This window comes from Octodon degus, unplaced genomic scaffold (assembly GCF_000260255.1).
Source record: "Octodon degus isolate 3935 unplaced genomic scaffold, OctDeg1.0 scaffold00090, whole genome shotgun sequence".
NCBI lineage: Eukaryota > Metazoa > Chordata > Mammalia > Rodentia > Octodontidae > Octodon > Octodon degus.
This window is the reverse complement of record NW_004524666.1, coordinates 6,801,370-6,828,276: the sequence shown is the minus strand read 5'-3', so window position 1 is coordinate 6,828,276 and position 26,907 is coordinate 6,801,370. Positions and strand designations below refer to the sequence as shown.

General features: G+C 39.1%; 1 protein-coding gene across 3 annotated transcripts in view; it reads right to left on the bottom strand.

Moving 5' to 3' along the window:
- Positions 1–26,907, bottom strand: part of Sobp (sine oculis binding protein homolog) — a 171,555-nt gene that overhangs the window by 113,750 nt on the left and 30,898 nt on the right. For all 3 annotated transcript variants that reach the window (XM_023722352.1, XM_023722353.1, XM_023722354.1), the window contains one exon: positions 16,406–16,557. In XM_023722352.1, coding sequence (XP_023578120.1) covers positions 16,406–16,557 — 152 coding nt within the window. The remainder of the gene's footprint in view (positions 1–16,405; positions 16,558–26,907) is intronic.

The following is a 26,907-nucleotide window of genomic DNA, read 5'->3' as shown; positions in this document are numbered from 1 at the left end:
TGCTGGGGGATTGAACCGCGGTCCCTGATGCTTTTGCTAAGCTTGTTCTAAGTAGGTGCTTTAGACCACTGAGCCATCTCTCCAGCCCCAAGTTTTTAATTTTTAAAATGTTAAAAGGCAATGTAAGAATGACAATAAGAGTTATGCTTTTGCTTTTCATGGGAAGCTTTTTGAGCTGGCTGTCCTTGCCTTTTTTTCTAGCCACCCTATTCTTGACTTTACATATTAGTCTGTATAATGTGTTCACTAGTGCACAGAGGCTGGGTCTTGGGCTGAGTGTCACCTTATGGTTGCTGGTTCTTCTAACCCACATATGATTGAGCATACCTCATGTATCATTTGTGTTCTTGTCAGCATCCCCTATTCAACTGCCAGAGCCTAGGAAGCTCTTTATCTTTGTAGCCCTACCTGCAGAATAATACCTGGCATGCTACGGATACACTACAATGCTTACTGATAAATGAGCAAGTGAATGGAAGTGCACCATGAAGTCACCTTCCACACAAGCTCAGGGAAGGTCAACTCTCAACCTTTCTCCAAATAGAAAACCCATCACAGATGTCAGTTCCACAGTACCCAGCTTTGAGACAAGTTCAAGCCCCTGTAGACCTCACCGAATGGCTGCTTCATTTTTCATCATACCGACACCAGTCTGTGCACAAAGATACACTCTCTCTAGCTTTTTTCTCCCCAATCTATTCCAGTATTTTGGCCCAAGCCAAGTGCATGGGTCAAACTGTCCCTGCAGCCTGCAACAGAAGGAGCCCAAGAACTAAATGGAAAGAACCAACTTCCTTCCATCACCTCCAGCCTTCCAAGTGTGGACAGGAGGGCACCCACAAGTGGGTTCCTGGGGATAAGTGAGGCTGATTTCTATGCCCATGCCATAGACAACTGGTTTACATAGCAACAGGTCTGTGTCATCACTTGCCAGGCTCACGATGCCCCTGTTGGGTACAGGTGATAATAATCACTTTTATGGAGGTTTATTCAACATATCATCATCACCCTTCTCATACACAGAGAGAAAGAAAGTGAAATCTACACCTCTTTTACCCAGCCTGGCCAAACATTTAGCTAACTGTTCTCCTCTAGGAATGTCAAATATGGGGCTGAGGAGATGCCTCGGTGGAATAAATGCTTGCCTTGCAAACACAAGGAATGTCAAATATCCCCTTATCCAGAAATGAATTACATGCCCATTAAGAATTAAATTAACTGACACCTTCTAAGTACTAGATCACTACATTAGAAGTATAAAAGAAAACAAAAGGGAGCAAAAGTGTGGATAGGAGACGTGTGCTTGTTGGGATGAAAGTATTAAGCTCCACCTCTATTTACTTTAGTGCTCTTCATTTTCTTCTCTCATCACATATAATGCTAAGTGACACCCCAAATGTAACATTATAAGGCATCTGTGCTTTTCACTCAACTCTTTCTGAATTTCCAGTTAATTCTGGTTGTCTTGATTTAAGCTTCAATAAATTCAGATGATTCCTATGAGCTCCGGCACAGGAATTGGGAATGTCGCTCTTCATAATTCAATGTGTGGCTTTTATTTATAATTCATTCTTTAAGTCAAGTTAAAAGGTACTAGAATATGGGAGGCCAATACTCTTGTCTGCTTATGAAACAATTCAGAATAAAGAAAACTGAAAATGCCATCATTGATATAAGATACTTTCCGGCACCAATAGACCATAAGATTGGGGACTCTTGGGCCAGCCAAATAGCTCAGCAGATTAAAGTGCCTGCAAGCAGCACAAGGGCTGGGGGTTAGATCCCAGGGCCTGCAGTGCCAGCCCCGTCCCCGGGGCACGCTGAAATGACGGTTGAAACCAGGTATGGTGGCACTCACCTATAATCCCAGCTCTTGAGAGGCTATAAACAGGTGGATCACTACAAGTCCAATCTAGTAGTGAGACCTTGTAGACCCCTCCCTAAAAAAAAAAAAAAAAAAAAAAAAAAAAAGATTGGGGACTCTTTTTTTTCTGCCAGGTGTGGCACATGCCACCTTCACACTTGATTCACAAATTCCTTGTCTTTGTGTGTGTGTGTGTGTGTGTGTGTGTGTGTGTGGTACTGGGGATTGAACTCAGGATCCTGCTGAACTATCACCTTGGCCCCCTCACAAATTCCTTGTATACAATGCACTCTCTCCATGGCACCACACAGAGCAGAAGTAAGAGGCTCTCAAAGCAAAAGCTAGGGTGTGTATCTACCTTCTCTCTTCCTTTCACCTTGAGTAGTGGACACACCTCTTCCCTAAAGCATGTCCATCAGCTACACAGTACAGGGCTGCTACAGTTTGGAACTTAATGTCCTCCGAGAGCCTGTGTGTTGAAGGCTGATCCCCAGGACAGTATCACCAAGAGACACTGGATCCTACACCAAATGGGGCCTAGCATGAGGTCTTTAGGTCATTGAGGAATTGTCCCCAAAGGGCATTTTGGAACCATAATCCCTTAGCATCTCTCTTTTGCTTCCCGGCCATAAGGTAAGCAATTTTACTCCATAACCTCTCCCACCAGGAAGTGCTGCATCACCACACATTCAAAAACAACTGATTCCCTTACTAAAATACAATATAAATAAATACATACAAAAAAACTGATTGTGGACTAAAACTTCCACAGCTGTAAGCCAAAATAAACCTTTTCTCATTATAAGTTGACTAATTCAACTTATATTTGTTATAGTGACAAGAAACTGACAAACACAAATTCAAAGGGAGAAATGTTTTCCTAACCCAGAAACTCATCAACCTGAACCCTAAAGCATGACATCTGAATACCTAGCCAAAAGAGCAGAAGCAGCTCCCAACTGCCATCCATAGTCATTAGCAACCTGCTTGCACTTGCAGGGCTGCTTTCACAGATTAATATATGCACTATGTATTAAGCCATCTGCCACAGAAAATGACCCAGTCTTTCTCCACAGTGATCAACAACAAAGGTTATCCCGACTGTTAAGTAGCAGGGTACACTTTCGTTATGTTTATCTTCACCATTTTTTTTTTTTATTTTTACCATTGGTTCTTTCACCCACAACACTATACCTTACAGCCTTTTGTTTCCCATATTTGCATAGCATGGGATTTGATGAAAATATATTTAATCCTGCATGTCAATACTTCTAAAATTCAGCATTAGCCTTTTATTTGAAAAATCAGGTTAAAGAAGAAAGGGTTACATGTTTCTTGTGAAAAAGAAATGTAGCTTGCTTGTCAGCATATTGTCTGACATATTTTGTCCACTTTAAAAAAATATCTTTAATGCAACCAATCATTAAAAGGTTTGTGTTTGTTTTAAATTATAAGCAGGCAACAGACTGGGTCAAATTTCCCTCTGTGGGGAAGATGAATCAGTTGCTATCAGAATGTAAAAATTCAAACTTTTTTGTTTCCTTGTGCTAGTTGATAGCTGAGCAGATGGAAATGGATCTGATGCAGGTTACCTCCTTATATTTATATATCTGTAGGGCAGAATATTTCTTTATATAAATATATTTGTGAAGTCTTCTGGGGGATGGAACACAAAGAAGCAATTCTGTAGGTTTCAAATGAAAGTAACTTAGAGAAAATAGGAAATGTCCCCTCCTGTCATCTACTTCCACATAAGTAATCACTATATTAAGTGATAGTGTCCCTAATATAAACCCTTAAGATGTATGCTATGAATTTATGTGTCCACCAAAGAATATTATCCACTCCTTACGCAGGCTCTTAACCCCAAAACAAGGCTTTACTCCTTATCTTCAGTGGTTTAATATTTTTTAAGGGTCTCTTCAGAATGAGTTAGCCAAACTCTCAGTGAATTTTCTGGATTTCTGAAAATACAAACAACTTACCTTACTTTTTTGTGAGGCTATATTAGCCCATTTTCATCTAGGTTTATATTGAAGGCTAATTCAAGACACAAGCAAGTCCTGTTTGTTTCCTTAGAGAAGGCTTCTTAAATGGTGACCAGGCCACCTCCATAGTGCCCTGACTAATCTCAAATTCCAGGGCTCTCTGTACACATGTGCACAGGAACACCGTGGAGGCTAGATGTTCTCTCATCCATGATTTTATCAGGCACATCATATTTTTTTTTCTTCATATGCTTGAGACCTGTTTATGGCCTTAGCTTTTCTTTTTTTTTTTAAAGACAGGGCCTCCCTGTATAGTCCAGGCTCACCTTGAACTCACTATGTAGCCGAGGCTGGCCGTGAACTCATGGTAATCCTTGTGCCTCAGCCTCCTGAGTGCTGTGATTGTAGGCATAAGCCACTATGTCCAGTGGCACTTAACCTTCTTAAATTTGTTCTAGCTGATACTGCTTAGAGATTCAAACCACCATTTAAGTTTCACTAAATCTCCATAAAATCTGGTCCACATTAAACACTGACACAGGACAAAGGAGCCACACCCAATTCTCTGCACACTGCATCTTTCTGTTTCACTGTTCTCTCTGCCTTTGGAACATAGCTTCTGGTATCCAGTGTACACAGGTGCATTATGAGTCTTCACCTTCATGCTGGCTTGTGAAATGTCACCTGTTTGCCCTCTCTGCTTCCCATAGGTCTTTAACATGTCTTCTTAGTTTCCTGAGACAGATTTTTCACTTTTCTAAAGGATGTTTTTTAGCACTAATAAAACTTTCATACTTGTCTGCTTAATCACGCCAGCTTTACTGTCCCCTTTTTACTTTTTGTTTTTGGCTCTGAGGTATATGAACCATCTGTGCCTCTAAAACAGTTTGCTTAAATAGCCTCCAGGCAGATTTTATGGTTTTAAGTTTTTTACTTTAACCTTCAGCCTGCTGTTAGCCATTTTCATCACAGTTTTAAAATCAGCCTCTTTTGGAAATGACTGTCACTATGTGTAGTTCTCAGGAGCTACTGGAACTGGGGAGGGAGCTGCCAGCTCCAGCTACACTGAGGGCTCCACAGTACACTCAATGGTCATTGGAAGCAGAGGCAGGTGAAATGTGGGGAGCATTGATAAAGGCCAGCTCCCCCTACTCAGTATCCTGAAAAGTGACACACATACCTCTCACTTAGAATATCCACCACATCCCCAGGTAGGCCCAGGAACATAACATCTGGATTATTTGTTTGCCTATTTGTCACTATGTCTCTATAGACTTGTCATCCTGAACCCAGGCACTACAATTAGATGCCAAGATGAAACAATGAACACAAAGAAGGGGAGAAGACCCTGTTCCTTCCTACCACACCACTGTGCCACAAGAGTCACTTCCTGTCACCCTACCAGCAGACATACTATACTGTTTCCATTCAATCACCACTGTCTGGTCTGAGGACATTAGTCTCAATCAGCATTTCTCTGCCCTAGAATTAATCATTACCAAACTTCCTTATCAGTCTTTGCATTAATGCTAACATAGCTGTGTAATTCTCTCTACATAAACCAAACTTCATCTCTTTACACACCCAGGGTGGGGTGAGGGGCTGAGCATGTGCCCTTTATGCGGCTATTGCCATCTAAAAGTGACTCTCACATTTATTTTTAATCCTATTTACCAGACAGTAATTATCACATATGATTCTCCACTCTCAAATTTGTCTCAAATTAAACCAGTCTTTCTCTGTTAACATGAATACTTTTTTATATATATTTGATAATTTAAAATACTTAAACTCTTAGAGTTTTTATTATCTTTTATTATTTGTTTATAAAATGTTCTTACCCTCAGGAGTTACCAACTGTCAGTATACTCTCTGAAGTGAATTGCCATGCTAATGGGGGTAGGGGGTAACTTCTGTGAAACTGAATGAAATGTCTGGGCAGGCAGGGGCCAGAAAGCAAACAACAAATCCCTATGGGTTAGAAGAATGAACATTTGTTGAATAAATGAACAAATAGATTAATAAATATCTTAAAATCACAACCTTCAAATTTTTGTCCTTCTAAACTTGATACATTCCACCTCAGACTAAGTCACAATTCTTTTCTCCGCTATACAAAAAGTACAAGTAGTTCCAATGTGTGAATAGGTGAACTCTTGGTGGGTTCCCAGAAGGTTCATCCCATCATATACCTAGTGCAAAGCATCTGTCTCCCCACGTCCAACTTGGTTCTTGGTGACCTCTCTGAGGCCACTAATACTAATACTAATGAAACAACAAAGACTGAACACCATTGTTCCTCTTCAAAAATGGAGATATCTAACAGCTGAACACAATCCCTTTGTTGTAGTTTCACACAATTCCATGTTCTAGAGTCCAAAAAGAGTAGAAAGAGTCAGGCTTTAAGCCCTACTAGAGCCAGAGTTCCAAAGATTATGTTTCTCAAAACAGCTGGTCCTGGGTAGAAGGGGTAGTTCATCTGAGCAGCCTACTGTGATAAATGCAAACTGCATGCCTATCATTCAACACACGCTGGAATTCCAGATTCCTTACTCTACATGGCAAGAATAAACAGGCATAACACATTCATAGTGTAAAGAATTCGAGCTTATGAAATAACCCCATGAGCTCACCTCCACTTTCTTTCCAGTGGACCCTTGCTTCCACGTATCATCAGTTACAACTCTGGTAACTACTGTTCCCTGAAGCCCAAGGGGTCCAGGAGAGAATGAGTTCAACTCCAACGTCAGAGGGAAGCCCTAACTGGCTCAAGACAATGAGAACATTCAGCTGCTCTCATTAGAGTCCCTCATTTATGTAAAAGCATGATATGTAAGTACAGACAATGAAAGTAAGTCTCAAGACCCCTCTTGGCAATGCTGAGGCATTTGTAGTGCTTGATATGAACAAGAAAACCTGCACCCCTGGAGTGACCTTTGGCAACCTGCCCTGGAATATGGCTGAAACTCTACAGAGGAGAATATAGAAATGGGAAGAACTGGGACCATCATAAGACTATTGTGCTGCTAGATCAACCTACCTTAAAGAATACACTAACTCAAGACTTTATAACTACATCAAAGAAAAGATGTCTTTTATTGTTTAAACCACTTAAGTTTGGTATTGTTATTTTCATTTAAAAAAAAAAACCCCGATATACTCTGTAAGTAATCATCAAACTATGTCTACTCTTAGAATATAGCATAAACTTAAAAATAAACCTTTTATCCAAAGATGCTCCCTTCAAAGTTACCAGTTCCTCTTCACCATGTTACCCACAGCAGTAGAGTTTGAGAAAGGCTAGAACGCAATAATTTCACTGGCCCAAGACCTAGATTTTCTGTGTGGAGTTGGCTTTCTGGCATCCTAATCTTCCCAAAGTTGAGGGTAGATTCTACATATACTACAGAAAGCAAATACAGCACTAGAACATTTAGCTAACAGTGTTCTTCTTTGGCTCCTTTCCTTCCTCACATTACCACTCCATGGCTCAAAAAGAAGAAACACTAACTTGGTTCAACACACTTGCACTATTGGAAAATATTTCAAAACTACTAATGAATAATTCAGTGAATGATATTTTTAACTTTCTATTATCAGACACACCCAACTTTGACAGCAATTCTTTGCCTTTCTTATTCTCCATATCCCCACTGCATTTAGGATTTATTTTATTTATTTATTTATTTGCATTTAGTACAGAATTTACAGGGTCTCACTACACAGATCAGACTCATAGTGATTCTCTCATTTTCAGCCTCCAAAGCATGGAGATTACAGGTATAGGCCACCACACCCAGACTCAACTGCTGTCTCAACATGCCCCAGGGGCAGGGGTGGCATGGCATATTGGGGGATCAAACTCCAGTTGCTGCGTCTGCCCAAACAAGATGCTTTAATCCGTTGAGCTATCTGGTCAGTCCTGCATTTAGGATCTTAAGATCTTAATAGAAGGGGCTGGGGAGATGGCTCAGTAGAATAAGCACTTCCCTGGCAAGGCCCTCAATTAAATCCCCGGGTCCAAAAAAAAAATCTTAATAGAAGTCCAATCAACAGCTGGTGTGGTGGCACATGCCTGTAATACCAGCACTCAGGAGACTCAGGCAGGATTGCCATGAGTTTGAGGCCAGCCTGAACTACATAGTGAGACCCTGTCTCAAAAACAAAACCAAACAAACAAACAAAAAAACAAGTCCAGTCATTAATAAAAATGAGATTGCCCACTCTATGTAATAGCTTCCAGTGGCTCCCATCACACTTATGCCAGATGATCACCCTTCCAGCCTCCGGGATCTAGTCCCTAATCATTGTGACCCTTCCATCCTGCTTGCTACTAGTCAAAAATGCCAAACCCATTCCTGTCTTATCTTATAAGGTCCACTTCCTCTTTTAGGGATTTATAGCCATTTACCTCCTATCAGGCCATGTAAATTGACACAATGTAAACTGCTTCAACTTATAAAACATATAGTCCTACAGTTGATCACAGAATCAGTGCCCTCTAAGAGTCTTACAACAAAAAGTTGGATGTATAGTTATAAATCTGCTCACATTTTTAATAATATAAACTATTCTATCAACAGATTAAAAAACAAGGTAACAGTCATTTAATCCACATAGAATGCCCACTTTATTATGGAGTGTTTGTCAAAAACCTGTGAGGGTGCTTAGCAGTCATACTACCTCAAAATTCTGATTACACACTAAATCCCCAAAATATAATTATAAAGGTAGGATACAACTCTTAATGTTAATTAGCTGATCAAAAATATTAAACATTAGGGGCTGGGAAGATGGCTCAGTGGAATAAGCACTTCTCTGGCAAGTGAGGGCCCGAGTTCAATCCCCAGTTCCACAAAAAAAAAAAAAAAAAAAAAATGAACATTAATCAATTTTAAGTTTTTGAGATAAAAATTAAATACAAAATTCTTTCATTTATGTCTTAAGTTCTACTATTTCTATGGGAAAAACACCATTTCAAAGAGCAGGCAGTTATTTTTCCACAATCAAAAGTGGTTAAGTGCTTTTTAAATATATTTCGACATATTTATGAAAGATTTCTCCCACATGATTCCAAAGCTCTCTCATAAATCAGTGTAATGTTTCCAAAGCACATTTGGAAGTAAAAAAAATTTGTATCTACTAACTATATTTCCTTTATTCAATTATGAATTAAGCAGAAAATACATTAATATCTGGATTTATAATAAGAGAGGTTAACCCTTAACCATAGCAAACTAATGAGGAATATTTTACTAAGGAAAGATTAATCAGGGCTCTCCCACACTATACAGTTTGACATTTTAAGGACTTAATCATGAATGGATTTTATTCCCCTATTTGCTTTTCATCATAAGGATGACTTGCAAAAATAATACATGCTAAAATAAATGTAATTCTTGAGCTTAATCTCATCTCTTTAAAGAAATGTTATTTTAAATAATATTCTTTAGCTTTAAAACAGTCCTCACAACAGATAATGTCACCTCCAGATCAAATCCATCCCTCCGCCACTGAGCAAGTATCCATGTCCACTCAGTAAGCCTTGAAGCCTGAATGTGACTAACTCTCTGTTAGCAGTGAGACAACACAAATTCTGGGAGGTTGTGATTACTGGACATTGATTTCCAGCCCCAGCCATTGATTATCTCTATCTCTTTTAAAGACTACAGGAGTTTCATTTAACTGGAGTGCTCAGTAAATTGCAGCAGAGTCCAAGCGTCTTTTATGGATTCATTAAACCACTGATCTGCCTTCACAGGCTTGTAGTAGTGCCCCACTCTGGCCCACAGCCTATTCTTACAGAGGATGCAACAGAATGATGTTTGTTACCACCAAAGACAGTCTGTCAGGAGATACTAGAATCCACTATGTGCATGGCCACCTAAGAGTAGATTCTAACACAAAGAATCCACCCAGTCTGAACTGCTAGAGCAGAAATTAAGCAGGGCTCTGTAGCATTTTTCTTTATTCCATCATAATCTGTGATAATATGAACAAAGAGCCCAAAAAACAGAGAATTTCATGTGGCTTGCCCAGTTCACACTTGTACTTAACCACTGGAATGGAGGGGAACTAAAAGTAAATGCAGGCATAACTACTACTTGGATCTGCTGTGTACAGCCAGCCTGCTTGAAAATACTAGGTTTGGGGACTAGACATTGTAAAGGTATATGAGAGAAATTCTGGATTCAACTTCCTGCATTAAAATATCTCAAGGCAAGCCAGCTGCCCTCTTATGCATACACTTATTTAGATATTTAACATGTTAAACAAAGCATCTGAATTAACAGAGCATAACTAGAATTCTAGGAAAATGCATAATCACCCTCTCTTGGTTTCTCTGGACAGCTCATCTAGTAGTCTTGGAACCTCTTTCCTCTGGTCTTATATTAAAGTTTCATGTCACTTTAAGTCAGACACAAGAAGTAACTCTGTGCTAAATAAAGCTTATGGTGAGAGAAGACACACATCAGAAAAACCCCTCAGATAAAATTTTAGTCATTCTTTAGATAAACCTGAATACTTATAGTGGCCTGGTGAGAAACTTGGCAATGCAGTGGCTGGATCAATAAGTAGAATGTATATTCTAAATAAGTTGACCCTATTACTGATCATTTGTTTACTGCCCCAAAAGACAGTTGAACTATGAACTCCAAATGCCCACATTCATCACTCTGCAGCGACAGTCACCAGAATACAACGTGGCTGATGCAATCTGACACTGTGGTTAATGTTAAAAAGGAGCATGCCTCTGAGATGGACTGGACAATTACCAGCAGTTCAGATGAGTAAAACTTGATTTAAGTGAATAGCATTAGCTATCATCAGAAGAATTGCTAGAATTTATTGTGTCTAAAAATTAACATTCCACCACATATATCAATAGCTCCATGTATTGATTCCCAAGTGACCAGACTCAGCTCTATAAAAAATCCTCCCTCTTCTGTTCTGAGAAGAAATGTTGGACACAGACTAGAACTTGAAGCATTTTAGTTTTACTTATCCACTTACATTTAATCATTCAGAAATTGACATCCTAATATAATTCAGAAATTGACATCCATTCTGGATAATGGGTTACAATTATTTCTCTGCTTTCCTACAACCTTCTAAAATTTATATAGTCCATTAAAAACCAGCCGTGGTTGGTAAGTCTTTCTGTTAGTACAAATCCATTTGCCCCATTCTGGTTGTGTTCCATGTGTCCTTTAGGCTTTCTCAAGTGGTTTTCAAGTTTGGTAAACATGAAGACCACACACATGCTATCCCCTCAGTGTCAGATGGCTTCATAGGTGCTGTGTCCCACTCACCTGCAGAACTGCTGCTCTGGAGCCCTTTCTGGCTTTCCTCAAGAGTCATGCTTTAACTTTAAACTGACCTATACTTTGCTTCACTTGCCAGAACTTGTCTGCTGTACCTCTTACAGACTAATGTTTACCTCTCCTCTGCTATTGTTTTTCACAAATTCTCATTCGCACACCTCACCAACATTCCACTGTATACTTCAAAATATAAAAGAACAAGAAAATAGTTGGGTTTATTGTTCTTTTCCCAGAGCTTTCTGAGGACAACTGTTTGCTGTGTCTAAAAGGAGAGTCAACCACTAACTAGCCCACAGGCTAAAGCCAGTGAGAAGGGAACCACTCTACACAAATATGCAGAGTGTGGGCAGGCTTACAGCACTGGTTCTATAGACAGTGCAGGACCAAGGCCATCATCCTGCAGGCCAAGATGCAGAAAGACCCAGAGGCTCCCTGGCACCTGAAAAAAGGTGAACACACAGGAAAAAATCCTAGGCTTCCCTGGGCTCATTTACTTGTGGACCAAATATATGTATGCAATGGCAAAAGCAAGTCTGTGGCCTTAGCTTCAGGCAGTCAGGGGACATTAATTGCAATTAATGTCCTTCTCCCAAACCTTCATGAATGATAGCCATTTTGCAAATTAAGTCTTGTAGGTGTTTAAAAGGAAAAAAATAGACAAGTTAATCACCAGATTAAGAGGGCAACTGTTGCACATTTCTTCTGCACCATTTGATTCTATAATTAAGTCTGAAATCAAGAATTTTTTCCTAGGATATGTGCAAATATAATATAAAGATAGTGTAATATAATATAGTTTATGTCCCAGCCAAATGTAACTATAAATAATATGATACATGATAATTAGCAATGGGTTTCCCCAAAAGCACTCACTTTTAATGAGATCCCTATGTATCCAGGGGTATAGGATGAAAAGTAAAAGAAATGCTTATTATTCAATATTCCTCCCACTGAGTATTTGTTACTAGTACAGTAATTGTTAGGAAATCTTAATGACATTATATAGAAACTTGGTTTCTGTCTATAATGTCTTTGGTTTTAGTGTATATATAAACTTTATATAAATTCTTTCCCCTATGTCCTGTCTATTGGGGATCAACAAAAGTATGAGACTAAAGTATTTTTTATCTATTCCTCTTTGGAGTTTTTGTTTGGGGTGTGTGTGTGTGTTGTTTTTGTTTGTGTGTGTGTATGTTATTGAGACAGGATCTTGCTGTATAAAGCCTTGATTTCACTTCGTAGGCCAGGCTGACCTCAAAGTCCCAGCAATCCCTCTGCCTCAGCCTCCCGGGTGCTGGTACTACAGATGTGCAACACCACACCCAGCTTACTGTTTCAAACTATGAGAAAACTAAAACAAGAAAGAAAAACTGGGTGTTTTAGCAATTTAGATCTATTACTAAATCATCAATGCTATTTATCTGTAAAGAACACTATAAACTTGAGATTTGACTAAAGAAAAGAAAATCATCTTTTCCTTTGATTTCATTGTGCATTTTCCTTGAAATTTGACTTCCTGTTGATTTTTTTCAATATTAGTTTAGACAACAGGTATTTCCCATGGAAAATGAAGATCAAATGCAAGCTATGTGAAAATGATTACTATCTATGGTCTTGTGTGTTACTCTCCTTTTCAGAAGAATAATGGTTACCAAGGATATTTTTAAGGTTCTGTTACTGTGCAAAGTCAAACTGGTATTTAAAAGTTGGACTTAGGGCTGGGGAGATGGCTCAGTGGAATAAGCACTTCCCTGGCAAGCACAAAGCCTGAGTTCAATCCCCGGTTCCGCAAAAAAAAAAAAAAGTTGGACTCAATTTTTCTGCATCTCTTGCAAAACCATTAAGGAGACTTTGCAACTTTCTAATTCCTCAGTAGACCAGTGGGCTAAAAATATTCCGAAGTCCTGCTTTACTGTGGCCTCAAAAGGGGCTGGGAAAGGACCAAGCTGTTAGACCCCTGAAAAGACTCTCACATCTCAAATAATGAGACAGACATCCCATTGTTTGCTCAGTACTCATAGACTACCTAAGTTTTCCGAGGTTTTTTTTTCCTCCCCTACTGGCTCAAAAACTTTTGAGCCTCTGGAAATAAGGATTCTACAAAATACATTATGAATTAACACTATACATTTCTCAGAGCCAACATCCTGAAATGTGTAAACTTGTAGTTAAGATTCCTTAAGTGAATACAGCTGTGATTCACCAGACTTTCCCAGCAGTGTTTAGTAAAAGTAGTTTGTAAAACGTGTACGTACTTTGTAGCAATCCAAACAACACTTCATTTTGAAATAAAACGTCAAATTCAGTTAAAAACTGTAACCTAAAAGTCACAAAGGGTTAACTTGGCTTCTCTATATTCCACCTGATTTCACAGCTCCAGCATTTGTGAGATGACTGTTAGCCTACTCCGTTCAACACAGCCAGAGATCCAAAGAAAAAAGGAAGGGCTGGGAAGCAGAAATTTAGGGTCCACTTTCAGTGTGCCTTCGTTTCCAGAGTTGGGCTATTTTTGTCTTTGTTTTTAGCAGCAAAGTGATGCCTGCTTCTGTACCCAAGATTCTGTGAGGAGGAAGGCATAGGGACCACAGGCACAGCTGTCCAATCTACATTCATAAATACAGGTGTTGCTCAGACACAAAACAGAGGTCAGCTGAATACTGCTCCTAATTAGCTACCTTTTCTACTAGGATTTTTCTTTGTAAAGTTATGCACGCAATTTGGTTTCAACTTAGAGACCATTTTTAGATCCCAGCATGCTATCCAGCAAGAAATGGGCTGTCATTATAAAGCATAATTTACAGCATAGTTAATGTTGCATGTTTTTTTTAAACTACAATATACCTAAGACAAATTCTACTCTACATACATTATACACCATTTTCCACCTATTTCTCAGTATTTAAAGAATAGAATTTAGCCAGGAGTAAAAAAAAAAAAAAAAACCAAAAAACTTTTTATGTATGATTGGGAAGAATTTTTCTAAGATTACATTCACAACTTTAACAATGAGGCCAAAGGACTTTGTTAAATGACACAAGAAGAAAAGTAGTAGCCTTTTGCTATTCCCTGCAAGGGCACATCCTGGGATTTACTACACGGGTTCTTAGAGGAAGGCTGGTATCTAATTCAATGCATTAGGAAGCCCAAGCCCAAATAAAATTACCACAAAATTCTATCAGTTAACAAAAAAGCAGCCGCTGTACATGTTTATCATAATAAATTGTTGTTGCAGAAATAATACTCTTAAAATTTTAAATTTAAACAAATTCAGCATGTGCTATGACAGGTTTATTTCTCTATTTGAAAAAAGAGAAAATAGCATGGCAGAGCTTTGAAATACGTAAGTAAGAAGGAAGACTGCAGAGAAGACAGGTATTTTATACACACTAATGGGTTCCCAGCACTAGCCACAAAGTCATGGACTAAATAGCAAATCCCTGCAACTCTTGGGTTTTTCAAGAGGTTCAGAGATCTGCCCCAGTTACTCCTGGAAGGAAGTGAAATATAAATGGTCCTCCTCCCACTGTTGATTTTACCTGCTGTAAGTATTCCAAATACTAATTCTTATCCTGGCTTGCAAATACTCATTTTTCAACCATATATACTGTGGAAGCTTTAAATTTAGTTTGATTTTAAACTTCATAGTGACTTTTAAATGCTGGACTCCTTTTCCAAATGGTACTCAGTGTATTTCTTTAAAGGTTCACCATAAGGTACAGTCACTTTGCAAAGTGTGACTGTATCACCAGGCTGCAAATACACCTGGCTTGATTTTATTTACTACCAATAGCCTATCGAGATTAAGATCTTCAACCCCTCAGAATTCGAGAAACACAAAAAGCCTGTTCCGTAGCCATCTTCTGAGTTGGAATGTGAAGTATTTTGTTGTGGTAAGTTGGGCTTTGAAGAAGAAAGCTCTGGACCCACTCCTGAGATTGCAACCCCAGTGCTCAGTATTTAAAATGAGGGCCCCAGAGTTTTGAGGATTATTTTAATCCCCCTTTATTAAAACAAAATGTATGTCCCATGTGTCCTTCTTCCCACCCTCTTCTAGAGCATCATGGGCCTCTCCCAAGGGAAAGTGAACTTGTCTGTCGATCATCCCAAAAGAATTCCAAACAATTTCTTCACTTGCCTCCCCTTTTCAGTGAAGATTATGAGCCTAATTCTTAGAGACTGCTACTAAAATTCTACCCTGCTGAAATCTGCAGCCTAATTCTTTAGGCATTGTGTTTTTGGCAGAATGAATGTGACCCAAATGTGCAGGAGATTATTTGATGCAACAGTGCTTCTTGCAATTCGGTGAGGCCATGATTAGCATTTCAGCATTGCAAATCATAGGTTTAAAAAAAGGGCATACTGTTTGCTTCAAGAAAGGGCAGATTTTGATCTTGTATTATGGAAATGCTTAGTAAAATGTGGACCATTTAATGAATTAAAGAAGCTTGAGAGGTCAATAAAAAGTAATCAAGGACTAGCAATTTGAGTACTTGGTGGCAAAATGCTACATATAGCAGTTAAGGATTAAGAAAGTGTGTGTGTGTGTGTGTGTGTGTTACCATGCATTTCACTTCCCATCAGTGGTTCTAAGAGAACAGGACATCTGTCTTTAAAAAAAAAAAAAAAAAAAAAAACAGAAACTATAACCATGGCTGTTCCTGTGTTTACCCACCATGCGTCTCACAAGTGCTTGGCCATGTGAGCAATTCTGCTTTATATAATGGTACTTTCTCCTCTTGTCAAGATCAATCCATTTTAACATAGTGTCAAGAGAGACTTGATGTTTTTCTTGACTAGAGTTTGTGGTTCAAGTTTTGGTAAAAAGCAACAGCAATATTCCCCACTGGGACCAGGAATTGAGTGGACTTAAGCTTTCTAGCCATTCCTCTGAAGCTAGCTGCTCAGCTCTCAGAAGGCCCCCGAAACCCCTCTTTTGTGGGTCCTAGACTGCATCCTCTACTACAGGAAACCAACTTCCCATTAGGACACCAGCTGTGGTCATGGTGTCATCATATTCACACACCTTCCAAGAATACAAACAGCCAAGAGAAACGGAAGAACAAGTTACACATTAAAAGGGGGTCCCTTAGTCCAAAAGGTTAAACATGACAGAGAAGAACAGACAGACAAAGAACAGGGGTAGAGCAGGGCCAGGGCGCAGGGTGAGGCTAGTGGCTGCAGGCGCATGCGCGCGTGGGGCAGGGGTGCGAGGCCGCCCTCGCGCTTACCTTGTTCCTCTTGAAGTAGGCTCTCCGGCAGGCTGCAAAGCACTTCTCGCTGCAGAAGCTTTTCACCTCGCTTCCCATACTCAGGGAATAGCGCTTGATTCCCACTTTCTGGCACCAGGCACACATTATTTGTACATTTGACACATCATCTTCTATAACAAAAGTATAAGAAAAACGTTCATATCAGAAGCAAACATCCCTTCAAACTTAGACATGCCCTGCCCCTGCTAGAGCTCCTAGCTGTGATTCGTTTTCAGACCTCACCCATCTTCTGACCAACTAGGGTTGCCGGCTCTAGCAGTAGCGAGGAGGGGGACTAACGTTTCTTAAAGACATTTTGCTTTACAACCAGAGCAGGATTACAGAGCCACAATAGGTCCTTCTCACCTAGTCTCCATCTGCCTTCCTCAACCAGCCCCCGCAATAAAGGGATCAAGCTTGTAAAATTAATGACCTGTTTTTTACAAAGGTCTCAAGTCCTACCAGATCCATGTTGGGTGGGACAATCTGTAGAGTGCTAACCTACAAAAGCGATGCCCTCACTTGAACCTCAGCAGTCAAGCCAGCTTCTACCACACTGAGCTCCCTATAACTGTCAAATGATACGGGCTTTGTTTACTCCTGCAACATGATGATTCCCAAACCAGGTGTTTAGTCAAAGACAGGAAAGTGGTGAGTGGCCAGATTCTGGCAATGGAAGACACAGGCCGGCTCACTGAGCAATTTCCTACATGGCAGCTTTCCAGAGTGGCTGTTCACAGGGAGCTGCAGGCCTGTTGATGTTCTCCTGCACGTGGTGTGGATCATGGCCCCTAGATGGAGTCATGTTAATGGCAGTGTCAGATCATTCGCAGCTAGACTGATGGGATGTTTTGAGTGATTTCTGGTAGTTTGTGAATATTTCTATAATTCAAATTGCTGCATTTTCTTTCTTTTGTGTGAGAAGAAAGCAAATTTAACTAGCACAATGAGCCAATGATATCACAACCATTATTGATTAAAACAAAGACAAGCTTTTAAAGACAGTTAATAAAATGCAGACTAAATCATACCAAAGGTGAGAATAAATTATGACAAAAACAGGGATGGTTACAGGGCATGGTGGTACATGCCCATAATTCTAACACTCTGGGAGCCTGAGGCAGGAGGTTGAGCCCAGCCTGGGCAACTTAACAAAACTTTGCCTCAAAAAAAAAGGAAGGGGATGTAGCTCAGCGCATTGTGAAAACCCTAGAGTTCAATCCACATCAAGAGGTCAGGGATAAGATGGGATTGGGTTGGCGATGTTCAAATGGAAAACACTGACCTCTTTGGGGAGAGTAAACAGAGATTTTTTTTTTTTCTTTGTGGTACTAGGGACAGAACCTAGTGGCACTCTACCACTATGCTATACCTTAGCTCAATTTTCTTCCATTTTATATTTTATTTCAGAGACAGGGTCTCACTAAGGTACCCAGGTAGTACTCACACTTGCTATACTTCTGCCTCATTCTCCCAAATTCTAGGATCACAAGGGTGTGCCACTGCAACCAGCTGAAAGGAACTATAAAAACCTGAGAAATATTTCCTTGCTGTCTTCTAGGGACTTTGGCTATCTCTTGAGTATTCTCCATTCTTCAAGCACTCCGTGTGTGTATGTGTATGTGTGACTGGTTGCATTATTATCCATAACTCTTCCTCTTCTGTGAAACTGGATTTCCGTTTGTATTTATTTTGGTTTTTTTGTACTAACCCAGACTCATGCTCCAGACATGAATGGTAATCACAAAATTCCCAACAAGCTCTGGTATAGTGTTGTCTGATTTCTGAATAAAATCCCCCAAAGACTAATTGCTAAGCAAGGTCTGGTCCATGAGTTGTTGACATATTCATGGTTCATAGAGTCTGTCATGCAACCATTCCACTTCCAGGGAAAAGATTTGGTTTGAGGCAGTGTGGTCATCAGCCTGCAAAATTAGAAGCAAACTAATTTGTAATGCAGTGATATGGCTTCTTTTCCCTTGAGTCTCATCACTCAGAACTATGTGCAATACTTTATGTACCTTAGTGGAATAAATACTGTCATTTTAATGACCTTTTCTATTTCACAAATTATAAACTGTGATCTATTGTTAATTATCAAATGAGACTGTAAAAATTATTTTGTTAGTCAAACATTTTTGATAACATAACTTCCTTTAAATGAAATCAATTGCTTCATTTAAGTAATTGTTTTCAATGAAAACAATTACTGCATGTAGTAATTTATTCTATTAAGAAAAGCTTTTATTTATAGTTTCTGTTATTTTTACTACCGCATGGTATTACATGCTGTTATGGTATTACATGGTAGGAAAAATTTAAAAAACTTTACAATTTAAAGTAAGGCAGAATTTTCTTAGAAATAACATTTTAAGAGCAATTCTCAATCATCAATTAACTACCACTAATAGTTTCTATTTTTCCCAATCAATTAAATGCTTTAATGTCTTAAATTTCTGGGAAAAAAGAAAGATGATTCAGCAGAGCACTCCCACCAAGGCAATATGCTGGCAATAAGCTTAATTCTGGTGAAGTCTGTAAGCAAAAATGTTTTTTTATGGAAGAAATCCTTTGGTCTTACAGTTTAAGGAGACCGACTCCCCAAGGAGCCACACGGCACTATCCACTGGGTTCCCCTCATAGCTTTTCCTTCAATTGTCTAGTTTGAGAAATAAAACATGAGATTTGATGTTAAAGTCTTTGACTCTCATGAACTAAAAGTGAGAAAAGGTAGAAGGCAATACTATCAGGAGGTGGCGTTAAGCCAGCCCTGGGCCTGGCCTGGAGGAGGGTGCTTGGGGCCCGCAGGCAGCTCCAGGACCTTTCTCAGGCTCTGCAGCATCATCCACACAGGCCCACTTGTCATTCCCTAAAGAGCAAAAAGGATGCACTCTTACCACAAACCTAACAAATAAACAAAAAGTAGAACTTTAAAACATATTAGCTTCATAAGTCATTCTTTCTACAAAGCAACAGAATGGGAGCATGAGATGAAAGAATTGTGTGCTTTTGTAACTGGCAGTTGGAACACTCTTGGAATGGTTGCTATCTGTTTTGTTAAATAAACTAGTATTTTCACCCATTTTTGATATAATTGTTTCATAAAGGCAATTATTTTGGAAAATGTCCGTGAGATTTCTCCTTTTTTGTCATCTAATTTATTAACAGCTAATGATCCCAAAAAGGGTTATTTTAAAAATCTAAGAAAACATTTTCATGTAGTTTAGATATTCTAGTCTTGTAAGTCACAGGTATTCTTAAGAAACTAGAAAAGAACTGTGAGTATTTGGATTAGTTTTGCCAACTAAATACAGTTCAAATTCTGCCACCAGATATGACATTGTGTCCCATCTTAGTATGACTATACCTCTAAAAATGTGAACTTTTTTTTTTTTTTGGTAAATAATTACAGCCTAATGGATTGATTTATCCCAACTATATCTTTTTCTTTTTCTTTTTTTTTTTTTACCTGAAACCTGGTAATGATATTCATCCTTTACATTGGCAAAATAGAAAGCCCTATCAATCTAACTTAATCTGCTTTACATATTTTTATTTTTAAAAATTCCTTCAAACTAGAGATAACCTAACTTCCTATCTCTTATCTAAGCTAAAGGTCCCTGCCATCAGAGACTTGATATTGTCTCAACAAAGATTCACACAATTTTTATAATCCATTAACATAGCCACTAGCCTGGTATTCTTCATAATGAACAACACAACAGCAAATACAGAATGTTTACAACATTAAATCACATTGCCAGAGCAAAACAGTTTATAGGACATGATAAAATTTTCATATGATGTCATATAAATATTCATCAGTCAAAATATACATGTTTCAATTAATCATGAAAAGTTTGTACTATCTCTTTAGGATTTAATTAAGCAGGATGTTTAGAATGTTTTCTTTCCAATCTAATGTTCAAAGAGCTGTAGAACACTTTCCTACTTTACATTCCAGAATGGAAAGTTTAGGTTAATTACTCTAAGATGAAATCAAATTTGTATTTATTTATTATAGCGCACAGAAGCATGAGATCAAGCATTTCTGGGATGCCTGGCTCAAACTGTATCAGCACTTGCCTTCTCTGGTAACTTTGAAGGATAAGGATTCTTCATTGGTCAGCAAATTTCTTGAGGTATTTAAGTTGCAGCTACAAACATACCTACTATTTTACTTGACCAGAGCCCAGAAAAGTCAGGAAGACTTTAATGGACACAAAGCAGTTAAGTTCTAATTTTAATTGTACCTTTCCTGGGAGTTCAAGAAGGAAGAAAAATTCTCGAGGTATTTTCGGATAATATTTATCTCTTCCAGCAGTTCCTAGAATGCCCACATTCAGTGATTCATTTTGAGAGAATTAAATTTAAGACAAATTACAAAGCAGTCTAAGCAGTTCCCCATATGGACACATGAAATGAAAGTGTGACCTGGGCAGCACTCTGTCAATCTATTTGTTGGAGCAACTAAATTTAAGAGGAGAATAAAGGGGCTAGAAGTGTAGCTCAGTAGCAGAGTGCTTCCCTAAAAGCTCAAGGTCCTGGATCCAATTCCCTGAACCTCTAAAAATTAAAATAAATATTTTTTAAAAATAGAATAAAGAGATGGTCTAGAAGACAGGCAAGTTGCTTTCTCTGTAGTTCTTCTGCAAAGAAATTCCTGTCTGGAATAATCCAGTTCCAAATACTTTAAGACACTACAAATTAAAAGTCTTTAAGAGTCCTCCAGGAGCTTCTGTACATAATTCCTTATGTTCTAGAATTGAACAGAAAAATACAGCTGGGGGAAAACTGAGCCACTGAACTGAAAGGCAAATACTCATAGATAGCCATTACTCAGTACTTAGTAAGTGTTGAGCACAATAAATTTTAGCATCACCCAACATCGTTTAATCTTAACCACAACCATCAACAACCACTGTACAGTGGGGAAAGAGAGTTCAGGGGTAACTGGCTCCAACTCATGCAATAATCATATACCAAAGCCTAGATGGAGACCAGGTTGTCTGACTCTGAATCCGGCCCTTTTCTAAGCATATAAGATTACACACCATCCACAAAGACTTCCCTCCACAAAAAAAGGACGAAGAGCTATCACAGATTCTGACACTCACAAAGCACACTGCTCAGTGACATGCCAGTAGACAAAGAAAACGAAATCAAAAAAGTCAAAACATCTTTGAGGAGACAGCTGAAGTGCTATTCAATCAATATTTGCTGACAGATACTTTTGAAAAACAAATAAAAAGCCCACGGTGCAAGCTTTCACTTCTCCATGACTGTGAGGCATGGATCTGCTGCAAACAGTTCATCTGACCTAGGACCAGCAAGTTCTACTTAATACCAAATGATTGGACAGAATCAGCAATACGTGCTCTCAAGAATCAGTAAGTCTAACACACAAGCTGGCAACTCACTTGCCAGTCCTTTCTTTTCTAAGAAAGGGGCATAGGGCCGGCGGTATAGCTCAGCGGACTAAGCGCTTGCTTAGGTAAGTGCAGGGGCCAGGGTTCAATACCTGGCTCCGACTGCCGCGCCAGCCCCACCTTCAGGTGCGCTGAGCCAGCGATGGAGTCCAGGCGCAGTGGTGCACACCTGTAATCCCAGCACTTGGGAGGCAGAAATCGGGAGAATTGCTACTAATGTGGGCTATGTAGTGAGACCCTGAACAAAAAAAAAAAAAAAAGGAAAAGAAAAAGAAAAAGAAAAGAAAATCTAAGAAAGGGGCATCTCAGGAGGCCACAGGTAGGAGTAACTTTCCATGTGGGTGAAGTGGGAGAACACCTCCATTTACAGCTTCAAGGGTGCAGCAAGAATATCCTACCCTCAAACAATTACCCTTCCATTGTCAAAACTGATTTCTGCCATTAGGGGATCATTTCTTTTTTTTCTTTTTTTTCTTTTTTTTTGCGGAACCAGGGATTGAACTCAGATCCTTGAGTTTGCCAGTCAAGCGCTTATCCTACTGAGCCATCTCCCTGGCCCCTTGGGGATCATTTCTTTTGCTAAAAGTTTCTAATATCACATTAAAATACAAATATCCAAAAAGAAATGAGGTCAATGCATATCTGAAAGTAATGACTTATATTTTAGAATGAGTGGTTCTTTCTGCAGGACAAGTTGTTGCAGGAAATGGGAGAAGTGCTGAGCTAGGGTTCCAATCAGAAGGTGGAGGAGCACGGGAAGCCTCTGGTCACTATCTTCCATAGCCAGGGCACCCTGAGAACAGCCAAATGAAGGCAGGATGGACAGAAAAAAAGATCTCACTGCAGTACCACGTGAACCACTCTTGACAGTGCCTTTCCTGGGTGAATATAAAGCATGGTAGTGTTGAACAGGGTGCAGAAGAATGGTTTATTGCTAGGGGGGAAAAAAAGCAACAGGCAGATCCCCATATGACAGTTTCAAGGGGATGATTTTTTAAAGCAAATGAGGCAACAAATGTATACTGCTTTGCAAATCTAAGTCACTACAGCTCGAAGGGTAGAGAGATGGAGACAGAGACATTGCGAATATACTGCTGGTTCGGCAATGTGGGCAAATCACTCACAGGTTAGCAGTGCCCACCCTAACTGTAGGTATTGTGAAGATCAAACTGGAGAAAGTAGGCACTTTCTTTATGTAAATGAGGCTTCTTTAGAATTACTAGCAATTATAGCCACAAGAAAAGGCCAAGCGTCAGCTGTACACAGCCTGGCAAGGCCTGGTAACTAGGTGCCAGGCTTTTCAACCATACCTTTCCACTCCTTGAATATAAGAAACAACCCAATAACTAGTTAAATTTTACTCAGATTAAGAATAAAATAATTCAAATAAGTAAAAACCATACAGTTCTTTTTTAAAAACTACTTAACTTGAATTAATAGTTGACAAGATATTGCCAAATATATCACTATACTGCCAGATATTCTGGAATTAATAGATGGGGATTCTTTGTAGCTATTATAGTAATAATCCACACAGGGATGGAGCTTCTGAAGGGCCTCTCTGGCTTGTTCTTTAACAATTATCTGAATAAAAGCTAAAAATGTCTGCCTCCTTGGTAAAAGAATCACCAAAAATTCCCAAATAGTGGGGTCTGAATTAATAAAATTTTATTGAACTTATTTCATATTAAAAGGGTTATATGCAATTAAATGATAGAAGTCCTTACAACTATATGTATCTTTATAGTACCTAAAATATCCCTAATTTTCTTTTGAAAGTAGATTTGAAGTCATTTTAAAAATTTAAATAGTCCATACACCTCTGAATAGTACTTAACCCCCCCAAAAATGTAATCTCTATACATAAGCTAAAATTTGGTTCCAATAAGTCAGATAAATAAGCACAAATTATTCAAAAGTGAAGACTGTGCGTGGTGACGCATGCCTGTAATCCCAGCACTAGGGAGGCTGAAAACAGGAGAATCACTACAAGTCCAAGCTGCATAGTAAGACCCTGTCCCAAATACATTAAAAAAAGAAAGAAAGAAAGAAAGAAAGAAAGAAAGAAAGAAAGAAAGAAGAAAAGAGAAGAGAAGAGAAGAGAAGAGAAGAGAAAAGAAAAGAAAAGAAAAGAAAAGAAAAGAAAAGAAAAGAAAAGAAAAGAAAAGAAAAGTGACAGAGTTGGGCCAGGGATACAGCTCAGTGGCACAAACGCTTGCCTGACAAGCACCAGGTTCTGAGTTCAATTCCCCATGCTAAAAACAAAAACAACAACAAAAAGGACAGATTTCAAAATGACATTTCAGCTTTGTATTTGAACTTTTTTTTTTTTTTTTTTTTTTTTGCGGAACCAGGGATTGAACTGAGGCCCTCATGCTTGCCAGGGAAGGGCTTATTCTACTGAGCCATCTCCCTGGCCCTGTATTTGAACTTTTCTAGTCAACTTAAAATTATTTACATATATATTCTATGTAGAGCTACCTAAGTGAGTAAACAGATCAGATGTGATTCCAGAAATAAACATTTATGTGCAGTTCTCTGTGTTAGGTAACCAGTCAGGGATAGTAGGGTGAATAGGAAATGGCTCTGCTCTCAGCAAAGACAGGTGTGTGGCTCCACATGTGACAGGCACAGAACAGTGGGAAAAACTATAGGAGCCACTAGAGATGGTGGAGAGAGTGCAGCATTTGAATTGGGTCTTCAAAGTTTGGAGGTGGATGAAGTTCAAGAAAAGTAGAAAAAGGACAGAAGAAACTGCAAGAAGCAAGAACCAGGGAGTAGTAGACAGGAGGGAGGTGGACAGAGTCCCAAAGACATCCAGCCATCCAAGAATGAGTGACAGGAAAAGCTGGAGATTAGACCTATGTTGATGGGGCCAAAGCTGTGGCACTTTGGTGGAGAGAAGGAGGAAGCTCCTTTTTATTCCACAGGTGAGAAGGAGCTTCTGAATGTTTCTAGGAAGTATATGACAGGATCAGAGATTTGTGGAAGAATATAACTCCAGCAGGATGGACCAGAATTTTAAAAATGTAATCTGGTTCTATACCCAAAAGCCCCTGGAAGCAATATGAGAGCAGGGTTACGCCTCACTCCCCTTGGCATGTTCGGCATGCTGCACAATGTAGCGTTCAGACCATGCTGAAGGAATCAGAAAATGCAGAGAACAGGGGATGAAGTCCTGAAACTATTGTGGAAACAAAGACAATAGATTTAACAATGAAACTAAAACAATGACCAAAATGTAGGGATGGATCTGACCCAGAAATAATTTTAATTACAGAGACTCCATCTTCCTGTGCTCTACTCAAAGCAGACCAAAGAAAAGTCAAGAGTCCCTTGTGCAAACTGACTCTGGAATCAAATTCAAACAAAATGAAGTTGCTTTCCATCCAGCATCTCTTTGCACTTACTTTCACAGCACTTAAACAAGAAAGGAAAATAAAAGGAGACCCTGAAGTCACAAAACAACATAGGTCAAGCATCCCTAATCTGAAAACGTGAAACCCAAATGCTGCAAGAACTAACACTTTCTTAGGGCCAACATGACACAAGTGGAGTGCCCTGAGGAGCCGCAGTCAAAACACAGGTGAACTAAAACTGTTGTGTAAGATTACATTCAGGCTGTAAGATGCATATCAAACATAAATGCATTTTATTTTCAGTCTTGGGTCCCAAGCCCAAGATATCTTATCATGAATATGCAAATATTCCAAATAGGAAAAAATTCTGAAATGTTTTGGTCCCAAAATTCCTGATTAGGGATACTGAATCTGTAATTCTCTCTCAAATACTATTCTGAGCTTGAATTTTTTTTTAATTGGGTTTTTTGTTGTTGTTGTTGTTGTGTTTGTTTTGTTTTGTTTTGTTTTGTTTTTTTGCGGAACCAGGGATTGAACTCAGGCCCTTGCGCTTGTCAGGGAAGCACTTATTCTACTGAGTCATCTCCCTGGCCCCTGTATATTTTTGAGTTACATAACAATTACATTCCTATTGGGGAATAGGTACATATGTATCTGTATCTCAATAATTTACTCCCCTAGGCCTCCCTGCTCTCTCCTCTCACCCCACAACAGAACCCCTTCCCACCTCCGCAATGTATAAGAACACAGGGTTCCAGCCCTCTGCCATTAATTTGAGTATCTTGCCATAATTCCTCTGATTTGCCAGTGAATGGGCTTCTTCTGTGTCTTCTATTTCTCAGTATTTGCTGCAGAGTCCTTTTATCTACTCACCCTCAGAAATTTAAATAGGAAAGGAAAAAGGTAGAACTTCCGAGTAAAGAAAATTCAAAGTCCTATATGGAACATTTCCCAAAGCACATTCCACAAGACACTTAATATTTGTGAGATTTGTACTTAACTGGCTGATATATAGATTTCTGCGGTTAACTACATATGAAAAAGATAAGACCAAAAACATTAGGCAACAATATGGTTCTACAGTGCACAACTATGAATCTTTAAGAAAGAGGCAGTGTGCAAATTTCACAAATATGACCACAAACAAAACTTTCATAGAGAATTTCCCAAACTGAAACCCTTTAGGATGACTCCTAAAGGGGTGTGCTGCTCCACTGCCCTATATTAACACTGGGCGTACACACTTCCACGTGGGTCACTATTATCAGAAAGGTTCTCCTCAACTGCCCAAAACTGGATCCTCAGTTGCCAGGAGTCTCCTTTGTCTGCATGTGGCAGAGAGATTACCTTGTAGCCAGTTCTGGGCACACTGACCAACACCTACTTGTTCACCAGTCTAACCAAAGAGCCTCGTGATCACAAAGTCCCATGGTATATGCTCCATGCACCAAATACAGAGCATTTATTCCACAGGCAATAACAGAGAAAATGGCAGAAATCAACAATAAGGCAACAGGAAATTAAAACCTCAATCACAAGCTGGCAAAACAATTTGAGTAAAAGTAAAAATAGACTTTCTGACCTTAAAGACACCATTGTAGCTAGTGAAAAAGTAAGAAAAGATCTCTTTAAAACAACTAGGATGCAGGAAAAAATAATTCAATACCTGCAAGATGATGAAAAGATGAACAAT